Source organism: Trichophyton rubrum, assembly GCF_000151425.1.
Source record: "Trichophyton rubrum CBS 118892 genomic scaffold supercont2.8, whole genome shotgun sequence".
Taxonomy (NCBI): domain Eukaryota; kingdom Fungi; phylum Ascomycota; class Eurotiomycetes; order Onygenales; family Arthrodermataceae; genus Trichophyton; species Trichophyton rubrum.
In genome coordinates, this window is record NW_003456421.1 from 753853 (window position 1) to 778510 (window position 24658).

General features: G+C 46.6%; 11 protein-coding genes across 11 annotated transcripts; 7 read left to right on the forward strand and 4 right to left on the reverse strand.

The window, feature by feature from the left end:
- Window positions 1–32: 32 nt before the first annotated feature.
- Window positions 33–3842, forward strand: TERG_06801 (uncharacterized protein; the record flags this gene model as incomplete). The annotated part of the gene is made up of 2 exons (XM_003232764.2): window positions 33–2219; window positions 2285–3842. The coding sequence occupies 2 exons, from the start codon at window positions 33–35 to the stop codon at window positions 2627–2629; spliced, it is 2532 nt and encodes an 843-aa protein (XP_003232812.1). The 3' UTR covers window positions 2630–3842.
- Window positions 3843–3847: 5 nt separating this feature from the next.
- On the forward strand, window positions 3848–6475 carry TERG_06802 (uncharacterized protein). Its single transcript, XM_047748677.1, has one exon. The coding sequence runs from the start codon at window positions 5767–5769 to the stop codon at window positions 6325–6327; it is 561 nt and encodes a 186-aa protein (XP_047604664.1). The 5' UTR covers window positions 3848–5766; the 3' UTR covers window positions 6328–6475.
- Window positions 6476–6768: 293 nt separating this feature from the next.
- On the reverse strand, window positions 6769–9467 carry TERG_06803 (uncharacterized protein; the record flags this gene model as incomplete). The annotated part of the gene is made up of 2 exons (XM_003232766.2): window positions 6769–8596; window positions 8652–9467. The coding sequence occupies 2 exons, from the start codon at window positions 9465–9467 to the stop codon at window positions 6917–6919; spliced, it is 2496 nt and encodes an 831-aa protein (XP_003232814.1). The 3' UTR covers window positions 6769–6916.
- A 433-nt stretch (window positions 9468–9900) lies between these two features.
- On the reverse strand, window positions 9901–10736 carry TERG_06804 (uncharacterized protein; the record flags this gene model as incomplete). The annotated part of the gene is made up of 3 exons (XM_003232767.2): window positions 10537–10736; window positions 10322–10444; window positions 9901–10242 (listed from the first exon to the last, which is right to left on the reverse strand). The coding sequence occupies exons 1-3, from the start codon at window positions 10690–10692 to the stop codon at window positions 9901–9903; spliced, it is 621 nt and encodes a 206-aa protein (XP_003232815.1). The 5' UTR covers window positions 10693–10736.
- A 302-nt stretch (window positions 10737–11038) lies between these two features.
- TERG_06805 (uncharacterized protein) lies at window positions 11039–12141 on the forward strand (the record flags this gene model as incomplete). The annotated part of the gene is made up of 2 exons (XM_003232768.1): window positions 11039–11595; window positions 11655–12141. The coding sequence occupies 2 exons, from the start codon at window positions 11039–11041 to the stop codon at window positions 12139–12141; spliced, it is 1044 nt and encodes a 347-aa protein (XP_003232816.1).
- Window positions 12142–12730: 589 nt separating this feature from the next.
- On the reverse strand, window positions 12731–13597 carry TERG_06806 (uncharacterized protein; the record flags this gene model as incomplete). Its single annotated transcript, XM_003232769.1, has 1 exon — window positions 12731–13597. One exon carries the CDS (start codon window positions 13595–13597, stop codon window positions 12731–12733), a length of 867 nt encoding a protein of 288 aa, XP_003232817.1.
- Window positions 13598–14609: 1012 nt separating this feature from the next.
- TERG_12454 (uncharacterized protein) lies at window positions 14610–15826 on the forward strand. Its single transcript, XM_047751409.1, has one exon. The coding sequence runs from the start codon at window positions 15415–15417 to the stop codon at window positions 15727–15729; it is 315 nt and encodes a 104-aa protein (XP_047607045.1). The 5' UTR covers window positions 14610–15414; the 3' UTR covers window positions 15730–15826.
- Window positions 15827–16374: 548 nt separating this feature from the next.
- On the forward strand, window positions 16375–16683 carry TERG_06807 (uncharacterized protein; the record flags this gene model as incomplete). The annotated part of the gene is made up of 1 exon (XM_003232770.2): window positions 16375–16683. One exon carries the CDS (start codon window positions 16375–16377, stop codon window positions 16681–16683), a length of 309 nt encoding a protein of 102 aa, XP_003232818.2.
- A 453-nt stretch (window positions 16684–17136) lies between these two features.
- TERG_06808 (uncharacterized protein) lies at window positions 17137–17704 on the forward strand (the record flags this gene model as incomplete). Its single annotated transcript, XM_003232771.2, has 2 exons — window positions 17137–17376; window positions 17462–17704. 2 exons carry the CDS (start codon window positions 17137–17139, stop codon window positions 17702–17704), a joined length of 483 nt encoding a protein of 160 aa, XP_003232819.1.
- A 1191-nt stretch (window positions 17705–18895) lies between these two features.
- TERG_06809 (uncharacterized protein) lies at window positions 18896–20869 on the forward strand (the record flags this gene model as incomplete). Its single annotated transcript, XM_003232772.1, has 1 exon — window positions 18896–20869. One exon carries the CDS (start codon window positions 18896–18898, stop codon window positions 20867–20869), a length of 1974 nt encoding a protein of 657 aa, XP_003232820.1.
- Window positions 20870–21532: 663 nt separating this feature from the next.
- Window positions 21533–23047, reverse strand: TERG_06810 (uncharacterized protein; the record flags this gene model as incomplete). Its single annotated transcript, XM_003232773.1, has 3 exons — window positions 21533–21941; window positions 22011–22594; window positions 22688–23047. The coding sequence occupies 3 exons, from the start codon at window positions 23045–23047 to the stop codon at window positions 21533–21535; spliced, it is 1353 nt and encodes a 450-aa protein (XP_003232821.1).
- Window positions 23048–24658: the final 1611 nt, after the last annotated feature.

A 24658-nucleotide genomic window follows, 5' to 3' on the forward strand; every position in this document is an offset into this window, starting at 1 on the left:
ACATTTTGACGGAAGGAGATGATGCGAAGGCCATGTACTGGCTTGTACGTGGAGCCGTCGCCGTCACGTCTCGAGATGGAGAGAGTACATACGCAGAACTAAAGCCAGGCGCCTTTTTTGGAGAGATCGGCGTTCTCATGGACCGTCCTCGTACTGCTACTATCATTGCAAGAACTCGCTGCTTGCTTCTCATCCTGACCAAGGAGGACTTTAGAAACATTCTTCCAAGATTCCCAGAGGTGGAGCGAGCCATCCGGGATGAAGCAGAAGAGCGTCTTCAGATCCTTGAGCGTAAGAAACAAAAGGAGTCACCGTCACCACCTGCGGTTGTAGAAATGAACGCTCCTGGTGGGCAAAAACGTGTGACAAAACGAGTACGGGATACCATTGCGGACGGCCTAGATTTTAATAATGACGACCATCGAGATGCCAACAGCTTCACTAAGAAGCGCAAATCACCCAGCCCCAGCTGTCAGGATGTTCCCACGTCCAGTGCTCTGGCCAACGGGCTCGTCAGCGTGAGAATGTTGCTCAGAGAACTGCCCCTTTTCGCTAATCTACCGGCTGATATCCTTCATTTTTTGGGCTTAAATGCACAACCACGGACTTATCCACCATTCACCGATATCATTCGACAAAACTCACAGGGGAGGGAAGTTTTCTTCATCGTACGCGGTGAAGTTGAGGTCCTGAACGAACGATGTGACCCCAGCAGCCCCCGCCGTGTTGCTGATGCGGAGGACTCTCGCAATGTGCAGGTAAAAGCACGGCTAAAGCAAGGACAATACTTTGGTGAAGTCGTTAGCCTATCACTTGCACCGCGAAGAACTGCTACAGTCCGCTCGGTATCTGCCGTCGAATGCTTGATGCTGAGCGGTGAAGTTCTCTCGGAGTTTTGGGCTCGATGTCCTGCAGATATCAGAGATCAGGTTGAACGGACGGCACGAACAAGGCTTGATGGCGCTAGTGACGGTGATGTAGTGATGGAAGATGCACCCAGCGCGGACCAACTTTTTACCCCAGGAAATCAGGCACTCTTCTCCGCCCGGAGACAATCTATGCCTCTTCTTACCTTCTCCGAAACAGAACTTGAATCTCTTCACAAACCCAATAGGATGGAAGACGAATCTGTTGTGAAACCTTCCGACCCAGATCCATTTTTGAGTGTTGGGTTAGATAACGTACGATCCCGGTCCCGGCGAGGCTCTCTTGCTCCTATTATACCTGAAGATACTGCTCCGGATCAGCAGTCACAATCCCAGGCAACGAGCGTAAACTCCCGCTCACGAACACCCTCACCTAATAAACATGCTCAGTCGGCACTCTTCACGAACTCAGCCTTTTTTCAAACCAAGCCCTCAAAACATCGAAACAGTATCCGTCATCGTGGAGTACTGTCTAATGATGTTCTTGTATCCATCTTTCAATATCTTGAGCTACATGTTCTATTACGTCTCCGTGGGGTTTCTCGCCAGTGGTGTGAGATAGTCACCAAATCACCTCGTCTCTTGCACTTCCTTGATCTAAGTCGGTATAACCGCAAAATTACCGATGAAATTATATCCGGGATTATCTGTCCCTTTGTTGGGGACAGACCGCGTGTTATAGATGCTAACAACTGTTTTCATGTCACTGATGAAGGGTTTTCTGCTCTCGCTAACACTTGCGGTGCCAACTTACGTGTGCTCAAAATGAAAAGTGTCTGGGACGTCACAGCGCCAACAATCCTGGATATGACAAACCATGCCAAGTCCCTTCAGGAGATCGACCTTAGTAATTGCCGGAAGGTGAGCGATACGCTATTGGCAAGGATTGTTGGGTGGGTGGTACCAGCTCCGCAACAGAACCAGAACCACGTCAACGGTGGTAGAGCTTTACAGAATTCGAAATACGCACCGAAAGCGGGTGCAGTACAGCAGCCAGGTCAACCGGCTGCGGGAACAGTATATGGCTGTCCGTACCTAAAAAAGATTACCTTGTCATACTGCAAACATGTTACGGACCGTTCAATGCATCACATTGCCTCTCATGCTGCAAACCGGCTTGAAGAAGTTGACCTTACACGCTGTACAACCATCACTGACCAGGGATTCCAATACTGGGGGAATGCGCAGTTTCTCAGGCTGAGGAAGCTCTGTCTTGCGGACTGTACTTACCTCACAGACAACGCGATTGTCTATTTGACCAATAGCGCAAAGTGCCTTCAAGAACTCGACCTAGTAAGTCCAAACCTGCGGATATCAGATCCATCACACTGCTTGTAATATTCTAATAACTCCCCTAGTCTTTCTGTTGTGCTCTCTCGGACACCGCCACAGAGGTACTGGCACTTGGCTGCCCTCAACTAACGCATCTAAACCTTTCCTTCTGTGGCTCCGCAGTCTCTGACCCCTCCCTACGCTCCATTGGCCTCCATTTACTTAACCTCCGCGAGCTTTCTGTGCGGGGCTGTGTCCGCGTAACTGGTACCGGTGTTGAGGCTGTTGCTGACGGCTGCTCAATGCTCAGCCTACTGGATGTCAGTCAGTGCAAAAATCTTTCTCCCTGGCTGGATTATGGCTTCCAGCACCGATACCGGGACAGAATTGAATTCATCACCGTTGCACATAATGGTAAGAGGTCCCGATGACATCATGCCAGCATGCCCTTCCTTCCGGCCAGCATCTATCTTGTATACTGTACTCTGTTGTACGGTGTATACTCCATTTGTGACATACCTTTACGATTTCACCCCGCTTCGCCACACACTCTCCGTTCTTTCTGTATACTTTTGTTGGCCGGGAACTAGAAAACATTATTGGATCACATAGCCCATTCATAGTTTATCCCCTTTTGCTCTTTGCTTCTCCTAAATACCCTCCATTGTACTGAGTACCATGTTACCATGCCTTCTTGGATCATGACTATTTACCCATTGCACAAACACCGATCTATAGCCATTCGAATTGCCCTTTTTTCCTTCTTTCCTTCTCCTTTTTAACGCTTCGCATTAACACACGATATAACGACCCCGAAACGATATGATCAAATACTCCATTTTGACAAAATCCATCTTAACGTGCATACTCATACTATTTTCTTTCCTTCCTTCAGTTCCCTTCTCGCGTATTCTATATTTTGTTTATTTCAGCTCATCTACTATTCTCTTACCCGAACATCAAAGGAAATCGAAGCTATTTCTGAGCTTGGCTGGCGTTAAGATAGATGAAACCAGTTGTGCAGATGTGATATAAGATACCACTTTTAAGTGATGCATTGGATGAGGAAAAGGGAGTGGATGGCAGGTTATAAGAGCAGGTCTAGAAAAAGGAGGGAAGGCCACGATAACTACTCGAGTAAAGTTTCAATATCCATATTACTTTCATAACGAGAATACAGGAGTATTACACCTTGAAACCTTCGAGTCAACTTAGAAATTTCATGGTTGATATCGTTGTTACTTAGGACCTATCTTCCGAGGCACCTGCCTCTTACATAAGCAGACTCTTATCGCTTTTCTCAACTTCCAACTTCATCCGATTTGACTCTCACAGGCTAACAAGCCAAAATTCTATGACAACATAAGCTCATTCTCGGGTCAAACTTCCCGTAGTTAGTATGAAGAAGTTATTTGTAGCTATTTCTGAACACTTCGCTATTACAGAGGTTGTCACGAAAGCATTAATTTTCATGCACGGTACCACTTCCTCAGAACCAGGGCAATTGATATCCCCAAGGCCACACGGCTCAAATCACACTAAACATTATGAAAGAATATACCAGCAAAAACGAGGAGTCCAACATGAGACTAAGCTCGAAAAATACAGACAAGCCAAGTCGTTCATTTCTTTGTCATTGCTCGTCTGTTTGTCGTGGGCCTCGGTCGGGTCCTGTCTTCCTGCAGCTGCGCCGCCCGACTCGACCCATCTATGTCCATTGTCATCACCCCCCTCAACATCCAAAACTACAATACCCATGTATCTCTCCTCTTATGCTTCCTGGGGGGACTCCTCGGATATGGTTAACCTGAGATTTACCCCATTTTATGCTTACCTCCTTTATCAATATATTAGAGCAGACGACCCAAAGCGAAAACAAAGCCTTGATCAGGTATACCCCCCATTTCAAAGATTTGTCCACTTTCTTGCAAGAACTGCAAAAGAGAAATACCTAGAACTTCTTGACAATATATTCATTATAAGGAGCTCTCAGTTGAAACAAAATGCCCGTTTATTCTACTGCTTATGTGGAGTGAATCGATCAAGATCTTGCTTTGATTGCTTCGTGTTGAAATCAAAGCAACCTCGAGTCATGGTATTTTTGAAAGGGCTCTACCCTTTAGAACAAGTTTTGAACTAAGGAGATATCTGAAATGAACATTTTGCTGTCGTTGCCTTGTTTTTTAGGGCTCTCGAACGAACAAGCTGCGGATGGGTCGATTGAATGGGGGCGTTCAAGTCAACGGGTATAAAAAGCCGCTTTTCGAAGACTCTTTTTATGAAAGGGTTCTGGGTCCCATGGGTTTACACTGTCATTATGTATCATGGAGATTTCCGTCATTAATACCTCCAAGCGATGCACTATTTGTGTACAAGATGGAAAGAGCCGAAGAGAGCTCTTTTTTATCCTTGCACAATAACCTAAAGACACAGTTTAAGAGGTGAAGAAAGTCTCTTCAGTACATATACTGTGTTTCTGCACATTTCTATGGCTGTTCTTCTCTCTAGATTGAACATATATCAGGGTATACACTGTACTAGATACCAATCTTGATCTCTTTGATTCTTCTGTTGCCATTATTCAAGATCTCAACTTATTCGAGAAATATTCTATAGCAATCTGCTTTACACTATCCTTTGGGTTGAATCAAGCTACGACAGCATTCTAGCAACAACTTACAGTCACCCCACATCGATCTACTTATATAAAGTAGTCATGTCTGCGTCACTGAAACGGCCCTCCAATGATGACAACCAGGAAGAAACCTGGGACAATAACCAAGCCCAAAACGAGGGCGCCAATAGTCAAGGAAACCCCCAGCAACAAGATCCAGAGTCTACCGAAGATCCCGGAGAAGATACGACACAGAATTCAGCGGCAGAACAAGCATCTACAACGGAAGCCACAGCTCCTGCTCGTCGTCCAAAGAAGCCGAGAAGAGGCAAGAATAGCCCCGAACCAAATTATTCTGAGTTGGTTCAGGGTCAAATGTCTTCTACCAATCGTACCGGCCAGGCGTGCGATCGCTGCAAGGTGAGTTTACTTGAGTTTGCTTTACACTCCGGCTCTATCAAGCCTTTCCATTTTTTCTTAACAGTCTCAATCGACAATACTGCCCTTTCTAGTCCTGTTCTGAGTGGCCAAGCCTACTTCATTTCATTTCCTTTGGATACATAAGAAACGCCAAATTGCTTTGTGTGCTGTGTTTTCCCAACTCCATTGTATACTGTGTTCAAGAAAACAGAGTTATCAAATGGAATCAGCATGAGTGTTTTAGATTTGGCAGGCCACGCTTATAGCAAATGGCTGTATTCACTCTTGCCTTCGAAACATCATTCCATTGGCGTTCCAAGCCCCTATTACACCCACCCCGCTCTTACAGTCCATCCACATCCTGTTGTTTTTCAAATATCCTTATTATATTTCAAGCTACTTAAATCGCCCTAATCCCGCGAAGCATTAACTCTTCAGATTTCCTCAGCTTGTCCAAATGCACAACAATCTATCCCAACTTCCGCATCTATTTTAGAGGTTTACTAAAGACATTACTTGCTACAGGGACGAAAAATGAAGTGCGATTCAAATTCGACTGGCTGTGCCAACTGTGTTGCTGGCAACTTGCCATGCACCCAGACTGACCCAATAACGCGAGTGTCGTATACTCGTGGAGAGCTAGAACGCCTACGAGCTGAAAACGGAAGGCTGGCTACTGAAAACGAAGTATTACGCACAGAAAATGCCAACTTACGAGACTATATCAGTAATGTGGTCAGCCACCTTGGAAGCGGTGGTACTCAGGCGCTTGGAATGTCGATGGTGAGTGACTATATTTCTGTTGTACTTCTTATCACCACCTTTTTCGCTATTTTGTTGATACTTATATTTAGGAAACACCACATCCATATCCTTCGTATGACGCTCTACAAAGTCAGGCTCAAGCTCAAGCCATTCACCAGACGGCCCAACAGCAGACAGGGCAGGGCTTTCCGATACTATACCCACCGGGCAGGCGTATGTAAATGCCCTAAATGTCCCCTCACACGAGGAAAAGAGAGGCGACTGACACGTTCAAATCAGGTCCAACAGCAATGTTACCTTCAATGCAAGATCCCTCACAATTCGGGGTAGTAATTCCCCCTTCCCAGTATCCTGCATATAATACATCGATGGCTTCAAACCCTTTCTCTGGACGAGACCACCCTGTGCCATCACAGGTTCAGCAAACTAGTCCAGGTTCCTATCGACAGGGTATTCAGCAGCAGCAGCAGCAGGGGGCGCGTCAAGGACATAGTCAGAGTCAAATACGTGGGCAAGGAGAGTCACATCAACAGACTGGAGCACCTAAAAGAGACCATGACCCGTCTCAGGATCCGCCAGATAATTATAACTACCTCTCTGGCATGTGATATCTATAATCCAAAGTCATAAGCTAGTACCCAGCGGATGAGGAACAACTTTAGCTTCCAACACCTGCTGTTCCTTTCCCTTTTCACCAGGCATAAGTCTGCATTGGAACGATGTTATTGAAGGGTTTATGTCTACTTGTAAATTTTTTTTTTTTGTTTTTTTCGTTGTTAATCATATACCTCCAACGAACGTCCAAAGAGCTAAGCTTGATTCGCCATACCAGCTAAACACCATATAGATGCTAATTCCATTTTCAGGAATATCCCATGAAACGAAACTTTGAAACAAAATCTAAGTATAATATATACTGTCATCTCTTATTCTTGAAACAGCAGCAGATGCCTTTGCTTTCACACCATTCCCTTACCAATGATGCGTGAACTTCTCGATCTTCATGTATGCGTTTAAAGCCTTCCACGTTCAGCCATAGAGTAAAATCATCAAGCCATATAGGATCATACATGACAATTTTCTCATGCCATGTGGGTTGCTTGACACCTTTTATGCTGCGTATGCGAGGCTGTGCTTTAACAGCATTTGTAATTTGTATAAATATATTTGGGAGATCTGCCGGTTCGTTCGCCTTGGTACTAACTCCTTTAGTTCGAATTGAAAATTTTCCTGGCCGTGGCACAAGACCATTCAGCCTATCGCATGATGGTACGCGAGAAGGAATATGGGAGTTCTCGGGGTTGCTCAGCTGTTTAGATGACTCTGGTAAGTCTTCATTGGTAGCATCGTCGATTTCTATTGTGGCTGGTTGAGTATCACGTTCGCTGCCCTTGAAACGGGGCGTGTTTCCCTCAGCCTTTGGCGAGAGTTTCAGGTTGTGAGATGTGGCCTCATTTGTTCGTGAAGAATCAGCTATGCCATCGGGGGTGGCGTCCTTGGGCTTTATTGTCCGTATTAGGGGGTTGATGCTGGGTATAGAACTAGCTTCTATCGGGGTTGCAGTAATGTTCAAGGGCTCCCCTTGAGCAGTTCCTTGTGGTTCATCTGGGCAAGCTGGTTCAATTTCTGGTCTACCAGAAGTTTTCCTTTTACTTTCCCAACATTTCTCCAAAAGCTCTATCATTTTCTCACGTCTTTTAATCGGCCTAAATCCAAAAGAGGCCAACTTGACTGCGAGGTCTTCGGTTGAAAGTCGGTTAAAATCCGGCATGCTTTCGACCCCATTTCCATTGCTATGGGTGGTTGAAATTTCATGAGGATGCTGGATAGTATTGGGAGTGTCAATATTAACAATAGCATTAAGGGATGATTCAATCTTCTCGAAGCTTTCATGTTCAATCGGCGGTGGAATCCCCGCATGTATCTCACCCTCAGGAAATCTGTTGGCGCTAGTAGTCTGTTGCTCGCCCCGAGGTTTATGCGCTAGAGCTGCCGGTCCGACCAGATCAACCCTTTCAACGTTCAAAAGACACCCATCTAGGTCACGAGAACTTGCCGCCCATAAGTTCTTAGATTTAGAGAACCTCGAAACCATAAGGCCGGGGGAGGGCTCTCTGGATCTTATTCTGGCTGATTCACACTGACCTTGACCGTGTTCAAGGCCAGACTCTAGCCCATAGACACTAGGACTAGAATCTCTCTCAAGCTGACTGGAAGTTCCGAACACTAACGCTAGGTTTTCGATAGTCTGTAGGGCTTCCATTATAGGAGGTCTAGCTTGAGCTTGGTATTCGTCCCTGGAAATCTTTGTTCCAGATCTTGCGTTTGTACCCTTACGCTTCGAAGAAGGCTTTCCGGCGGGTTGGATGGACGCTACGTCTTTATCGGCTGACAAAATATAGTCACCACCTTCTGATGTAAATGGTGACTCGTATCGCCCTATAGTCAGCGAAGTGATGGTAGAAATCTTTGATTTGGCGGGTCGTTTGGGTTTTCTAGCTGGTTTACACCAGCCTTTTCCTTCCGAGGCACTAGACGTAGCTGCATCGTGAGCCTCATCTCCCGAATGTTTGCCTGAGGGCAAGCTTTGTGGTATGAGCTAAGTTCGTAGTTAATAACAGAACACACAATTCTTATTAGGAGAATTATCGTACCTCTAAGAGCTGTTTTGTTGTTGGCCCTTCAGCAGGATACTGACCATCAGAGCCAACTTCACGAGACGCTTCCCTTGAGAAATTGAATCCGGACATTAATGATCTGAAGTCTTTGCCTTTATCCTGAGTTTCGCCTGTTCGCGTGAACACGGGAGATCCTGTAAGGTCAATATGGGCCAGAGTTGTGTCTTTTATGGGTGTCCAAAAGTCTCTTCTCATAGTAGCTTCCTCAAGGCGTAATCCACAGAATTCTGAACCAGAACTTCCAGCCACCCTCTGCTGTAAATCAGCAGGATGCATAGAGCACTTCTTACTTGTCGATATTTTGGAGTTAGTGGATGGCTTTATAACCTTCCCTTTCAGCCTTGAATGAGTTGTTTCCTCTGAATTTTGGTTTTTTAAAGGCTGTTTTCTAGGGTCTCTTGATCTCGTTTTCTGCGCGGTAAATCCATTTTGCACCAACTGAGAATGAGGCCGAGAGCAGTCTGCCGAGTCTTCCATGTTTTCAACTATTTTATCCCTCCTGTCTCCCAGTTTTCGCCTCTTCGTTTTAGGCACCGGTAGGTTCTCTGCATTTGCTTTCCCACCCAAGATAGTCCTGGTATGTCGGGCGCTTCTGTTCGATTGTAGTTGAGTATTGACACCACCGTGGCTTTCTGGGTCAGATTTTAGACCACATGTGCGGCTAGATGTTTGTTTCGAGGGGAACTCAATCTGTGTCTCATCGGGAGAGGTTGGCAAAATAGCGGTCACGCTCGCTGGTCTAACCTGCGGCGCCAGGGCGACATTGATCGTGTCAAAACTTCTAACAATCATCTGGAGGTATATGTACAGTATAAAGAGCTGTTAAGGGCTTTCCTTGCTACGATAGCCAGCATCCGCTGTCTCGAGTTGAGTTTGATGCCTGGGGTCGGCATTTTGCTGCTTGGAGGCCTTGGCGTTGACACACTGGTAGTCGGGGCAACGGGAGGCTGAAGTCTAGACGACGACATCCATACTTTTGAATATTTCATGAAGATAACAAACATCTGCTCTATCATACTGTTACATAGTGGATAAAGGCCTATACTTCGAGAACAAAAGATTTCCCTATCCTGATTATTTGTGCGAAGGCATTTGTCCTCCTGCAGATATAAACACACATTGCTAGTATTTGTCTTCAAGCCAATACCATAAACATGTTTTCATCTAATTTTCCAATAGGGGTAACGGTCGAAAGGGCATGGTTCCTATCTTGTGGAAAGACGGTTCAAGAGCCTCTTAAAGCAATAGCTCCGAGTACAGAGGTCTCCATCCGTCTCCTGGAAGCCTCCTCAACCCCTTCTACACCGTGGCCTTGAGCGGGATCCATTGGTTTCTTAGAGGGTTTATGAATCGCCAAGTTTGACAATTTATACACCTTTTGAATCTTCGACATATCAGTAATCTGACTGAGAGTAGTATCATCGAATGTCACTTGGGTGCCTTCGACGGCCTCTCCTAGATGCTTCGATACGGTCTCATGTGTAATCTCCGGGCTCGTGCTAACTTTCACAACAAGGAGATCGGTAGTTGAATCTGCTATTCCAAATCGACGAAAGGCATCGGCTATCTATGTTCATATGAGATCGGTTAATTCGGCGTACTTCTCACATTCGGTCTTGTGACATCAAACAGCTGGCAACACTAACATTATTATTCGGGCTCAGAGCGAACACTATCTCTGAATGTACATTTCTCGACTTTAACCGCTTATTTTCGTAATCATTTACTGCCCTAAAAACAGCTGAAAGAACGTGGGTGGTCGAAAGGATCTACTTTGGTGTACAGATTGAAAGTCAACATCGATTTTAGTCACAGTATGTGGGCGCGGGCACTCAAACCACAGGGAGTTTCAACACCATACCATACTAGCATCAATAAAAGCGTACTCATAGGCTGAGTTTGCAGAAATAAGCTGCTCTCTTAAAAACGACGAGTTTTTCACATCGCGATAGAGGGCGACATGGACTACTAATGACGGCGGAAGATGCGCAATTTGGAGACTCTTAAGAAGCGACATTGTCACAAAAAAATAAAGGCGCAGAAAGACTACAGCCAATTCCAATCCGCCGAGTCAACTATACGTCACGAAGATAGTCTTCCAAAGTCCGTTTCCCCTCGTTATCTTCGCGTTTTCTCTTCTAAACTCCGAAGGCCGAACGATGTGATGAGGTCATCATAAGCGTCACATGACTGATGACTAAGTCTACGAAGCTTGACCCTTTTCTCGAATCTTCATTCGACGGACGGAAGAAGGATACAGAACAACTCTCTCGCGGTATATAAAAGCCCGTCGCAGGCCAATCCGTTTTGTGGTTACCATCATCCTTCATTACTTGGTCATTCGAATAACACTCACATCTATCATGGCGTTCATCCTTCGCCGCCCGTTCGCCGTATCGGCTGTGCTTAAACAGGGCCCCAAGCCAACGACAGTATCAACGACCATCCGGTTCATCCATAACGGCCCCATCAAGTCATCATCATCACCAGCTAGCCGTGCATCGTCCCAAATTCCTTCTACATCAGCGTTCAGTAAAGCTCGCCAATCGTTCCAGGATGCCTTCCGACGGACCTACATGCAGAAGACATATCAGCCTGCGGCTGGAGATACCAGCAATATGACTCAGAAATTGATATATGGTGCCGCCATCGTTGGAGGAACCATTGTGGCAACAAACCTCATTTTCAACCGGGAAACAAGAGAAGATGGCGGGATGCGCCCCTACGAGCGAAGTTTCTTGAATGAGACCTTCATGCACACCGGCCTGGGCATTGGAATCATCGGCGTTGCTGCCCGTGCTCTTCACACCAGCGGATGGTCTTATCGGCTTATGGCAACCAACCCATGGGTTGTTGTTGGTGCCAGCTTGGTAGCCAGTATTGGAACTATGTATGGTACTTTTTACACGTCGCCGGATAAGTAAGTGGGACAGCTTTCCGTACTCTATCGAATATGAGTGCTGCTAACATTTTCCATAGCTACATTCAGAAGTATGCCCTCTGGACTGGATTTAACCTTGCCCAAGCTGCCGTTCTCGCTCCTCTATTCTTCATGTCCCCTGCCATCCTTGGCCGTGCTGGTCTTTACACAGTCGGTATGATGGGCTCAATTGCCTTTGTCGGTGCTACTGCCAAACAGGAGAAATACCTCTACCTCGGTGGTCCACTTCTCGCTGGTGTTGCCATTGTCGCTCTCTCTGGATTTGCTCCTCTGGTTCTACCAGCTACCGCAACAAGAACTCTTATGTGGTCTGAGCGAGTTTGGCTATACGGAGGCCTTGCTGTCTTTGGTGGATTCACCCTCTACGATATCCAGAAAATTCTTTACCACGCTCGTTTGGCTGAGCGAGGAGTTGTTCGGAGAGATGTTGTTAACGAGAGTGTCAGCCTTGAACTCGATTTCATCAACATCTTTGTCCGCATGGTCCAGATCCTGGCCCTGAGAGGCGGTAACAACAAGCGATAGACGCATTTCCGGTGTTGGAGAATTAAAAAAATAAAAAATTGAAAGGAAAGAAAATGAAGCTTGAAAATAGCTTCGTGGACGCAAGGAGTCTACTGTATAAATAATAGCCCAATATGCCCCAAGATCGCCTTTGTCTTCGATTCACCGAGTCTGCTTATTTGGTATTCTATAAATTTCTATATCCCTCTTCATCTTTTCCCTTGTCTTGACCCCTGGCGCTCTCTCCCCCTTCCCTAGGTGGCAGTGATGTATCTCAATATTTCACTCCTCGACAAATCAGAATTTCATGATCAACAACTCCACTCGGATAACAAGATTCTATGTATTAATGATTTTTTGGACCTTTCTAAAGCCTTTCCAGGAATAAGATAACCAGTACTACTATGCATACTATTGGAACAAAGAAATTTGAATTGAAGGGGTATGGTATTGTTTAAGTTACAAACAGTCAAAGAAAGAAAGCTTGTCACATTCGCCCGTGTTTTAGTAGCCCAAACCCCATTGTTGGAAAAGGTCAAGGGACCGAATGGATGAAAAGATTAAGCACTTTGACCAAAACATTGCAAGAACAAGCTCTTCTTAGCCATCTCTAATTATCAGGTTCCTCGACCTTCCAGTAAATTATCTCCTGTTCTTTGGCGAGCCTGTCTGACTCTTTCAGCCACATGGTTCGTTTCTGAGCAGAGGCAATGTCGTCGACCAACTGCTCATAATACTTGATCAATGCAGTCCGGCTCTTTGGATCCCTCAATTTGATATGTTCGCGCATTGCTTCCTCCTCATCAATCAGCTCCTTAAGTGAGCTAGAGCGCCCCTGGCGCTGGCTGATATCAAATAACTCGCTCTGACATCTTTCCACTGCTTTGTATAGCTCCTTCACTTCTTTTAGATCTTTATCGTCAACCCCCTTGAAGGTCATCAGCGCGAGAACGGCAGTCCAGCTACGAGGGTGTTTTGAGAGTGGAAGGAGGACTTTAATATAGCTGAGGGGCCACCTTGCTTTGACAGCTTGGTTGAGAAGGCTTGGAAGTCGTGCACTTTGGAACCCAGATTGGCGATACTCCATCCAGGGATGCTTCCCATCCGCAACGGCAAATGCAATCAGCAGCGTAGTTTGAGAGAACCTTCTGATATCTAGCAGCTCCGAGTTCTTGCGGTTGAGATGAACGATCACTTCTAGATAGTTGCATGGCTCTTCCGGATCCTGAACACGCTCAGTAATGGTAAAATCACCGCCGGTTGGGTTAAATGAGACTTCAAGGTCCGCGTTTTCTTTGCAAAGGCGGGCGTAGTGGTCTGACTTTTCTCCACGAAGGATGACCTCGATATCCTGTCTGTCACGGAAAGGGATCTTCTTTGGCCTTGCCGGCTCTGGGACCAGAGGTAGCTTGAAGACTTTGTTGTCTACAGTAGGGGGTGCATATTCATGCTGAAGCCACTGCTCAAGCATGCTCATAGCTGCTGGCTATCTGTCTATAAGCCAGATAGAAGAAAGAAAAGGGGCCTGTTGACGGCTAGGAGACAAACAAAATAGTATCAATCTGTGATGACTTTGTCCGTACAAGTTGACAGGGTGGTGTTCTTTGGATTTTCCACTGTCAATATCAACAAAGATTTGAACAGAAGGAAAGCACCTTTTGGACTGATGCCGAGACACGCCCTCATTCTGGCTGTTCACTCTTCTCTGGTCAATAATAGTAAGACTGAAGTCATAAGATATGGTATCAAATTCATAAACCTCTTAAACAACCAACTCCACTGGGAGAATGAATACCCTGAATACATAGTACTCTGTACTCCGATGTTTTTCAAAAGGATAAGGAGATATCAACACCCCTTGGTTTATGTCTCTGCTAGGAAGACACACACGCACCCTGAGGAATTTGAACAGATGAAATTTGACCCGGTTGCATTATTCTACAGACCAGACGCAACCCCCAAGAAAACCGTCGGGGAAGCGGAAGATGTTGCAAGCCCAGTCCATTTTCGCTTGCTCCAGTCTTCTAGTTAGTCGATCTTTCTCCAGCGACCCCGTCTTCGTATCCCGAGGCTGAGAACTGTCAGCAGCTGGAGTCGGGTCCCCCAGCGGCGAACATGACCGCACCAGGAACGTACTCCACGATGACATATCTATTTTTATCAGGCTGGGCCAGGGCTGCTTAAGTATCATTTGACCGGCCATAACTAGCTGGTTTAGGCAGTCGATCCTTCACCGGTTCCGAGGGTCAACTTTTTCCGCGTACTTTCTTGAGAGACCTGCAGCATGCTCTCTGTCGAGTCGCTGTCCCGTAACCGTGACCTGGTGTCTGCATGCATGCTCGCTGTCCAAATGCCTCTGACGAAGTGGTTGATCACCAGCCAGAGTGTCCAGGATGCTTTTCTTTTCTTTTCTTTTCTTTATTTTTTTAAAGGGTGGTCAGGGTGTTGGCCCGAGTTACTCGCCTGGCTGAGGATGCCGCCGGCCTTCAGCCACACGACAGCCATCCGACGTCATCTGATAACTCCTCCATTATTGCGAGTCAGCGAGAGTTAGTTGACTACCTGCAAAGCTCCCCTGGCCACCTATGGAGCAGGTAGTCGCTGGTTCGACACTCTCTCCAACAGCACCAGGGACCCATCGAGATGCAAATCTATGACCCTTCAGTTCGCCTCACGGTAGCGGAGACTTCAACGGCGAAGTAGCAAAATCCGTTCCCGCCGGTGTTTTAAGCATCGCTACGACTACTAAAACAAGTTCTTCATGTCGATTCAGCTTCTCCATCAAAGCGAGGCTACGATGATCGACCTGCAAGTCCAGACAACTCACCCTTGTTCCTTGTTATTGAGCCCACACTAACGCACGCAACCCAGGATACTGGTGATATCAGTCTGTGATCAGCTCTTGGTTCGTCCATTAGTTAGCTTGATACTATTTTTCTGGTCTTACATAGCATGTGAGCCATTCAGAGACAAGAACCTTCCATCTCGTCCATATGAGATGCATCGATCTGATTGAACCAAGAATTTGGATTATCGATCCGGGCCGCCAGCTTGTTTAACGCAATAAGTTGGGATCAAGCTCTCACCAAGTGCTGTTCTTCTGTTACATGGCTTCTTTGAAATTGTATGTTGGCTCCTTACTGGTTACCAGCTTCCGATGACAACCTTGATTGGGACCTGTTCCCCCTAACTCTGGATCAACCCACAGGAACGCATCTGCCTAGCTGACCCCCCAATCTTCAGAATGCCTCTTCGTGTAGGCAAAATGGGCACTAAAGTAAAGTTTCATTTCACATGCCCTGGCCACGTTGGCACTGGGTTTGTCGTCGGGTTTCCTGCGGAAGACAATCCTCTAAAGAATGGTGTTGTATATATTCTATCCGTTACCCCTTGGTCTGGCAGACACTGACCTCCCTTACCCCTTCGTTTGTTTCCCCTGTGTTAGTAGACCTTTCCACAATATTCTTAATTGAAAGATCTATTTTACTTCCTTATCGACTCCTGTCTGTCCAACACAGGAGGGCATTTCAACAATCTGAATCCATCTACTTCCCCCCTGACCTCAACTGCGCCAGACGCTCTTTATACACTAATCTACCCCCGGGATAAAAACTCTGGCTTGAGATATTCAATATCTTCCTATATATATTTTTAGAGTCAAGATGAAGCTTGAGTCATGTTTCCTGCTAGGCCTTGTGGCGTGTGCCATAGCTGCACCTCTTAGCTCCAGGGACGCACGTATCGCAGCGTCCCGGGCGGCCCTTCCAAACAATGAATTGCCGAAATGGTTGGAACTTGGGGGCGGAGGTATGCCTGCGGAGGATGCTTCAATAATGGTATTCGAGGGTTTGAACAAGCTGGAGGAAGGCTTAAAAAGTCATGGAAAGACAGCCCCTCCAAGTACACCGACCGCAAACGACGGGCTGGTGGAAAATGGAATCCTGGAGCATGCGCCATGCCAGCCGCTAACCATGATCTTTGCCCGCGGAACCAACGAGGATGGAAACATGGGTGGAGGAATTGGTAGGCCACTTGCCGCTGCACTTCGAGCCCAGACAGGCAACAAGATCATAATTCAAGGAGTCAATTACGATGCCAGTATCGCGGTATGCTCTTCCCCTTATTTTTCAAGGAGTAGTGGAATGCCATGTCCATGCCCTTAAAATGTGAATGGTGTGTAGGTCCATGGTGCCCTTTTGCTAATTAGTTCTCCTACAGGGAAATTTGCTCTTAGGTCTCAACGGAGGCCCAATAATGGCCGACCTCGTGAAGCAGTCAGTTGTGCAGTGCCCCGACAGCAAGATTCTTCTCGTAGGATATTCGCAGGGCGCAATGGTCACTCACGCTGCAAAGCTTTTGACACATGAAAAGATATCAGCAATTGCAGTCTTCGGAGACCCAGGCCGCTTAATCCCCTTCGCCAATATCCCACCGGAGAAGACGAAGGAATACTGCAACGAAGGGGACCCTGTTTGTCTAAATGGCTTTAACTGGGATGCACACGAGAGCTATGGCGTGCTTGCAGACGAGGCTGCAACATTCCTTATCAAAGCCTCCAGCTAGCCATGTATCGGCGGCCCCAAGATATACTTGCAGTGTGACCTGGTGGTTTTGGGTATATACGTACACACAATGTGTGAATATTATAGTGGCTTGGTTAAGGATGTCAAACGCGAGACTCCACGTTTTGCATCCCTGATTAATATATGCTGATAGTCCTGCTGTTATATACCATTAGTATTTATGTATATAGTTATGATCATGGATGTCTTTCGATATAAAATAATACACTTTTCATTCCCTGCACTGCAACTTTAGCAACGAGGTCAAAAAAACTCGCTTACATAAGCTGATCCCGCCTCCTGAGCTTCATTTTTCTCCGCCCCTCAACATCTCACGAAGGACAGGAGGCCATAAGCAAGGCGGCAAAAAATTGTTGACAAACAAATAGTTTCATCATTGACTGGCATTTTTGTGACAAAAGCCGGTATAAGCGAAAGAAAAACAGAAATCGACATGTCCGGTGAAATGGAAGTCGACCCTCCGCTCTCCCCAGAGCCGCAGCAGACCAGATCTGGATCAGAGCCACGTACTCGCGCTTCAGCTGCAGCAGTGCGCAGCATTGAAGGGTGGATCATTATTGCGACGAACATACATGAAGAGGCTTCAGAAGAGGATGTTACAGATCTATTCGCCGAGTACGGGGATATCAAGAATTTCAACCTAAATCTTGATCGAAGAACGGGTTACGTGAAGGTATTATATACTCTGAAATAATACCTTTCACCCTCTTTACATTATGTCCTGGAATCGGTGAGCTAAGTTGTTTTACTTCCGGCAGGGCTATGCGTTAATTGAATATCCCACCCTCCCCGAGGCAGAGGCAGCTATCAAAGCCCTGCACGGCGCAAAATTGCTTGATCAAACGATTGAAGTCGACTTTGCATTCGTACGGCCTCCTCCGTCTTCCAAGGGAAAGTCTGGTGGCGGCCAGAACTCCAGCCGTGGGCGTGGTGGTAATAGAGGACGAAGTCGAAGCCGTGAAAGAAGCCGCAGCCCGGAGGGCAATAACGACAGATCTTAGGTGTCATTCGAAAAGCAGTCTGAATGCGTTCATGGGTGAATAATGAAGTGACATGAATATTGATCGCATATGGATATTGATCAAATGTCACATTAAAACTTGGTCCTGTCACGGTTACTCGTACGTACCCAAACCATTCGAATGACGGGCAATGAAACACGAGACAGAAGGATAGAGGAGCCTTCTCTGAAAATTGCCGACTATGACATTTTCGCCTTTGTGATGCTGGTCAGTCTCGTGCTACTCACTCAGCGGCTCAAGGTCATGTCGGCTCCCTGTCATCTAAGTAGACTAGGTATGTCTGATAATGATGATCAATATTCATGCGCGCATTCTACACGGTACATACGGAAATTCACAGCTAACAACTTCCCTAGTTAATTTGATTTAGCTCCCGTTTCACAAAATCATACAGTTCAAATCACCCCGATTTTAATATTCCGATGACAGCCACATTACCCCGACAATTAGCCCAATGCTTCGAAACGCTAATGCCAGATCTCAGTGAGACTAATCCGCGACCTCCAAGATCTAGTTAGACTGGATACGTTTTTGTAGAACTTTGAAAGCCGTGTCAACTATGTATCACATCCAAGTTGGTACTTAGTATTTTCTCTCTTCCAGCCGTTTACCAACTCCCAATGATTCTTGAAATTGATCCCGATGACTAGCGGGACCTCTTCGACATACTTACGGGCTTAGACACACAGCAGGCCCTCTCATCCAGCCTTTCCGCACGCCTCTTCGGCCGCTTTGTTGCCCTATAGCCAATCGCGCCTGAAACGAGGCCCCAGACTAAGCTTACGTAAGTCGAACAGGCTTGCTGCTTCTCCCCGCAGCGACTTTCCCCGACTTTCATCGCAAAAACGGGAAGCGAAGAAAGCGCAGACAAGTTCTCTGCCGCAAGCCGATGATGCTCCCGTCTGATCGCTATTCCATGCCACGAGGCATCTGAGCAATACAACATCTCGGAGTTGCGGATGCGCCGACCTGCTTTTTCACCGCTAACTACTTGAGTTTCGCCTGTTCCTGGCCTTCTGATCGTGTGCATTTATACATCCCAGCTCCGGTCACACGAGCACCAGAACTGCCGATGCGAGAAGCCAACACCCTCATCCGGCGGCTATAATAGCCTGGACTGCTCTCATTTTTAGGGGATATTCCTTTCTTTTTCAGCAGACATCAGCCAGCATGTACGCCGTGAGACTATGGCCCGCCGGTGGCCACCATTCATTCTCCAACTTACCCTTACTTCTCCTGATATGTATATCAGCAATCCTTCTTTTGTGCGCCAGGACCTCGGCAGCTCCTTTCGATCTGTTCAATGGTGATATCTCGCAACAGATCATCATAATTGATGACGACCAACAGGCGCCGTTCATTGGAACAGAACCGAAAGCCAGTGTCGAGTCTTCAGAAAATGACCAAGAACCTTTCCCAGGCGATGCAAGTCAATTTCCTTGGCCTCATGCAAGCAAAACGCTAAGGACAATGCTTGAGGCCCTTGATGTGATGCAGTCGGACTATTTCAGCCTCTGGCAGGCGACATGGCCAACCGGCATCGACTGGACCAAAGCAGTTGTGAATACCCACATTCTCTCTGTACTCTCTCTATTGTCTTCCACACTCGGATTTACCAGCGATGAGCCCTGGTATGGCTGCTATGATGAGGCGGCCATGTCCACTGAGAACCTGATCAGTTATTACTTCCAGCAAACCTCGGCTTTTTGGCATGGGGAGAACTTTTTTGGAATACGGCTGCAAGCCTATGATGACATGCTGTGGGTTGTTTTGGAATGGTTGGAGAGCATAAAATTCCAAAATCTGCATTCGGAGTTGCATTTTGGTCGTCATCCAAACAGCAAGTTAACCCCCCACCACTCGTGGCATGGAACCCAGTATAGGGCGCCTGCAGCACACAGGGCCCGGGTATTCTATGATTTAGCAGTGCGAGGGTGGGATACACAGCTGTGCGGCGGTGGCATGATTTGGAGCCCTTGGCTAACTCCTTACAAGAATGCTATCACAAACGAGCTCTTCATCGCAGCAAGTATCGACATGTACCTCTACTTTCCAGGCGATCCTATCGATTCGCCAATAGTGGAAAGTCAACTACAGGAGAATGGGTTTGTTAGTTTACCCCGCGATCCAATTCATCTCGACGCAGCTATAACAGCCTATAAGTGGCTCAAAAGCTCAAAAATGACTGGAGCCAACGGTCTTTACGCGGATGGATTTCACATACATGGATGGACTCCGAACGATCCTGGCACGGGCAAATGTGATGTTTTGAACACGATGGTGTACACCTATAACCAAGGAGTTATACTGAGCGGGCTCAGGGGTCTTTGGTTAGCCACTGGAGATAGGCGCTATCTTGAAGATGGTCATGATTTAGTCAGAAATGTGATAAAAGCCACCGGTTGGCCAGCAAAATCAGATAACACTTGGCATGGACTGGGGAGGGCAGGCGTCTTAGAAGATGCATGTGATAGTACCGGCTTATGCTCGCAAGACGGACAAACCTTTAAAGGCATATTCTTCCATCATTTCGCGGAATTTTGTCGACAAATTAGTCCCCAAGAGAAGAGGATGCTGTCTGATCCAGCACTACATAAGTCGGCAAGTGGCAATAACACTAGCGAGCAAGAGCGAAGAAACACATTCGGATGGCATCAGCGAATCTGTGCTTCTTACTTACAGTGGTTGGAGCATAATGCTTACGCTGCATCCGTCACCAAAAATGAGAAAGGCTTATATGGAATGTGGTGGGGTCCCAAATACCCCGACGGAGAGCTGAACAGTAGTGATAGCGCTGTTGTGTTGCCGCATGGTGCCGTGGATTACAGCAACTCCGATCCTCCAATCAATCGTGCTAGCCCCGACCTTGCACTCCTACAGGCTAAGGGAAACCGAACGTATTTTGCCAAGGAAGTTCATAGCGATATTTTTGGTGATCAGCTGCGTCCTATCACTCATGAATTCCAAGACATCGCAGCTTCCAAGCCGGAAGAAGGTGATGCTGGTACCGGACCAAATGTTGCCAAGGCAGTGAAGGATGTGAATGACCGTGGAAGAGGCCGTACACTGGAAACGCAATCGGGAGCGCTCGCAGTGTTCAAAGCTCTATACCAATGGCAGACGACACCTTCCTTGAGGCGTTAACTTGAACTTTCGACCCATTTTCCGTAAATCACTTTGAACGACTGTACAATATGGTGCTTGTAAACGTCTACTTTTGTACCTCCTGCTTGAACTTTGGCTTTCAAAGGCTGGGGATATAAGGCGCCAAACAGAGGCAGCGGGCGTTTGTTGTTCAAGATATTCTTACATATCATTAGTCACTGCTATCAATAGATTCTCATTAACATTGAAATACCTGCTTTGTCAAGCAATGATTTTTGTGAAACGATATCTTGACATTTAGTCCAGCCATTTGCAGTTATCTTCCACTTTGTTCGAGTCTGCGTATTCTCAAACAGAAAGCAACAAGGACTGGTCAAAATAACAAAAGGGGGTCTAAAGGAGTAGTTAATGATAAAGAATGTAGGGCCAAGTCCAAGCAGCTCGCCAACCTCTCAGCTATATACCAAGTTGCCCCACCATGTGAGTCCCGTACATAGACGTAGCTTGTCATACCAAGATACGCGCTAAGGTAGAAAAATGTACAGAAAAGAAATAGAAAGTGAATGAAGGATATAAGATAAATGTAGAAATTAAAGATAGAAGGTAAAGAAAGCAAAGAGAAAGGGGGCGCCCTACCTACCCTATTATATATATATATGCCCTTACCCATAAACCGAATGTCCCAAACTACCAGCAAGTCCCTTACCCAAAGGGACAGCCAGTGGTATGGTTTTGGTCCAGCCTTTGACGGGCAATTTTAACATCTTGGTTGATCGTCTTTCTGGCCAGGATCCAGGATGGACCTAGTTCTTCTAACCGATATCCACGAGGGTGATACTTGTTACCATTATCCCCTGGCAAAGGCAGGCCAAGAACTCTTCTAATAATGGCAGCGGGAGAAAACCAGCGTGAAGAAATTGTCGGTTTGATGTAGAAAGGTTTGGAGTCGTAGGTTTGCAGATAATATCTGCCATCCTTGTCGGCCTTTGCACTCAGCGGCTGAAAGCGCATGCATGAAGGGCGAGGCGGAAAGAAGTAGCGGACTATGTAACGCCGAGCATTGAGTATTGTTTTGACAGAGACCTTGCAAAGCTCGGATGATTCAGGCAACCTATATGCGGTATAGAGGTGGTTAGAATATAAAGAAGTACACAAACAAAAGGGCTGACAGTATACATACATTAGCGCCTTTATCATGCGATCTTCGAGTAAAGAAAATATCATTTTCTTTGCTGTCGGCTTTAGGAAGTCAGGGACAATATATAGTATGATACCAATGGCGGAGAGGGCAACGAGTTGGTTGCTAGCGCAGGGAATCATGTTCTTTTCTTCATATTGATCACCCCATCCCGTAACTTCCTCGAGCCAGTGGAGACCATCTTTCCAGCCCGACTTAGAAGACGGGAGCTGAGAATAGTCGATTTCCATACAGTCACCGATATCTTTCCAGAATGTTCCCAAGGCACACTTCTCCATGTCAGTAAGTTCACGCCAGTCATATTTACCAACCCACCGGACAGGGAGATAGGCGAAAAGCCCGAGGGTGTATAGCAGATCATCGTTTGAAATTTGGCCGGCTCTCTGGTATGTTTGGTGGATATTATTCATTCGAGATATTGCCTGTAACGCCCTTTCATCGTCAGGTGGAAACGCAAGAAATTCGGCTATCATGACAGAGGTCATGGAATATCGAAGGTGAACACGCTCCGAAGGGAGCTTATTTGTCCTGACCAGCAAACTGGAAATGGAAGGTATACCGTTCACCTATACGTATATATATATATATATTAGCACATATGATGCTAGGATTATGCATGAACGTCAAAAATACCCAGGGTAAATTATTGCTTATCATACCGAGAAAATGGCAAACTTAAGTGCAAGCATGAAGAAAAAGGAGGTCTCTGTGTCCATAAGATCAAGTTGGATAGCCCAAGCATCGCGGACAGTCATTTGGGCAAACGAATCTCTCGTAGGGAAGTTGAAGCGTTTCCTCCTTTGCCGCTCTCTCGAGTGTCGTAGGATAGCCACAATAATGGGCCATATAGCTATAAGGGTAAAGGCAACTTGAGCCCAGCTGAACTGCATCCATAATTGACTTTCAACCACATTTGGGGTAGTAGGCATGGACGCAGAAGGCCATCTTCCAGGGGCGTGAGGGCTATACTCCTGGGAGATTAGAGCAAAATTCAAGGCTGACTGGTTGGAGAAGTCCATTTTGATAGGATGTGAAGTATCATTGCTCTGAGCCATATACCACTCCTATATACTATACGAAAGTATGGAAAGAACCGTTGCCTTTTATCTATTTGCTTGCAATCCTGACAAGTATGAGAATACATGGCAGAAGTGTCATGTAAAGGAGGCCTTGTTCCAAGTTCTAATGCACCGTACTGATCTAGTGTACGCCGCAGCTAGATTTGGGGGAAAGCCTTGTTCCTTTCTTCCAACTCCATCACGTAAAACATGCAGCCCAAGCGAAAGACAGAAAATAAGCCACTGAAACGGTGGGATGGATCCTGAGCCGTATTCCCGGTTCCAGTAGAATTTCTACAAATTTGCCAACGGCGGGGGCATTTCTGCCATGTTAAAAGCAAGTCGAACCAGTGGGAAAGGCCACAGAAGAAGATGGATGGCATATTGGTCGGCATAGGGCCGACGCAAACGTCTGGAGAAAAAGAAATTCAATGACTACTGGTTGCCGGAACGGTCGGTGAAAGGGGTTTGATGCAGTAATGAATGGTCCACGGGATATCATCCAACCGCATACAGGCCATGAAACGGCCGATTGCAAGTCCGGATACATCAGAGGCGCGGTCTCTTGATCTAGAGCTAGCGTAGATGACATCCTCGTAAATTCTAGGTCATCATGGCCACGGTGACTTTGATATAATCTCTGATAGACAGACGCCCAGGTTGAGCATGTCATAGCTAGACATATGTTGGTAGCCTGAGCGGCACTGGTGGCCCATCCCGCTGACACGGCTGAGCCTTGATGAGCTGAGAGGGGATGGAAGATTGTTGCCATGAATAGAGATAAAAAGAGCTGAATTTGGAGCCATATATCATGGCGTGAATGAAAAATTACCCCATCTTGACAGATGATTGGTATGGGACCATTTTCCGGGTAGGAAAAAAAAAAAGAAAGAAAGAGAAATAGAAAAAGAAAAAAAATAGAGGCAAACCCACTCGCAGTAAGCCTTGTGACGTTATCGAGAATACCTCAAAGAAAGGTATTCGGGACCTTGGGCATAGTCGCAATCCAAATGGCCCAGGAACAGGTCCAGCAGTGCGTTGAAAAGCAAACACAACAAGGCCAGATACACGGGTAATCAGCCAATAGCCATCAGGTATCTTGAAATGGGTAAGTCACCATGTCCTTAGCCATTGGGTGACTGAGACTTGCGGCTTTTATGCGTCTATGTTTTTTTTCGGTGTATCAAATTCGGGAGTTCAAGGCACGACCAAAAGGCGGCGTCTATGGTTGCGAGATATAGGTAGTATGCGCCAGTTCTCCACCGCACGCCTAGACGGCGTCGAGAGTAAAGGAATGTGGCTTCGTCAAAGAAAGGGTTGAAAACATAGTGCATGCCCAACAGCACGCATGCCTATGCTCGTATTTTCCGCGAGAGACGCGGGTCTTGCTTGCAAAGCTCCTGCAGGCTTGATATCAGATCCCAAAGGAAGTTTTAAGCCATGCTGGCGACAGGGCTGGCGCTAAACCCAGATAGGCATCGCCTCCTTCTAGCTGCCTCGAAAGTGGACATGGGACCAAAAGGGGCGCATCCAGCTTGATTCTTGGGCTACAAAAGAAAAGCAACAGGGAGA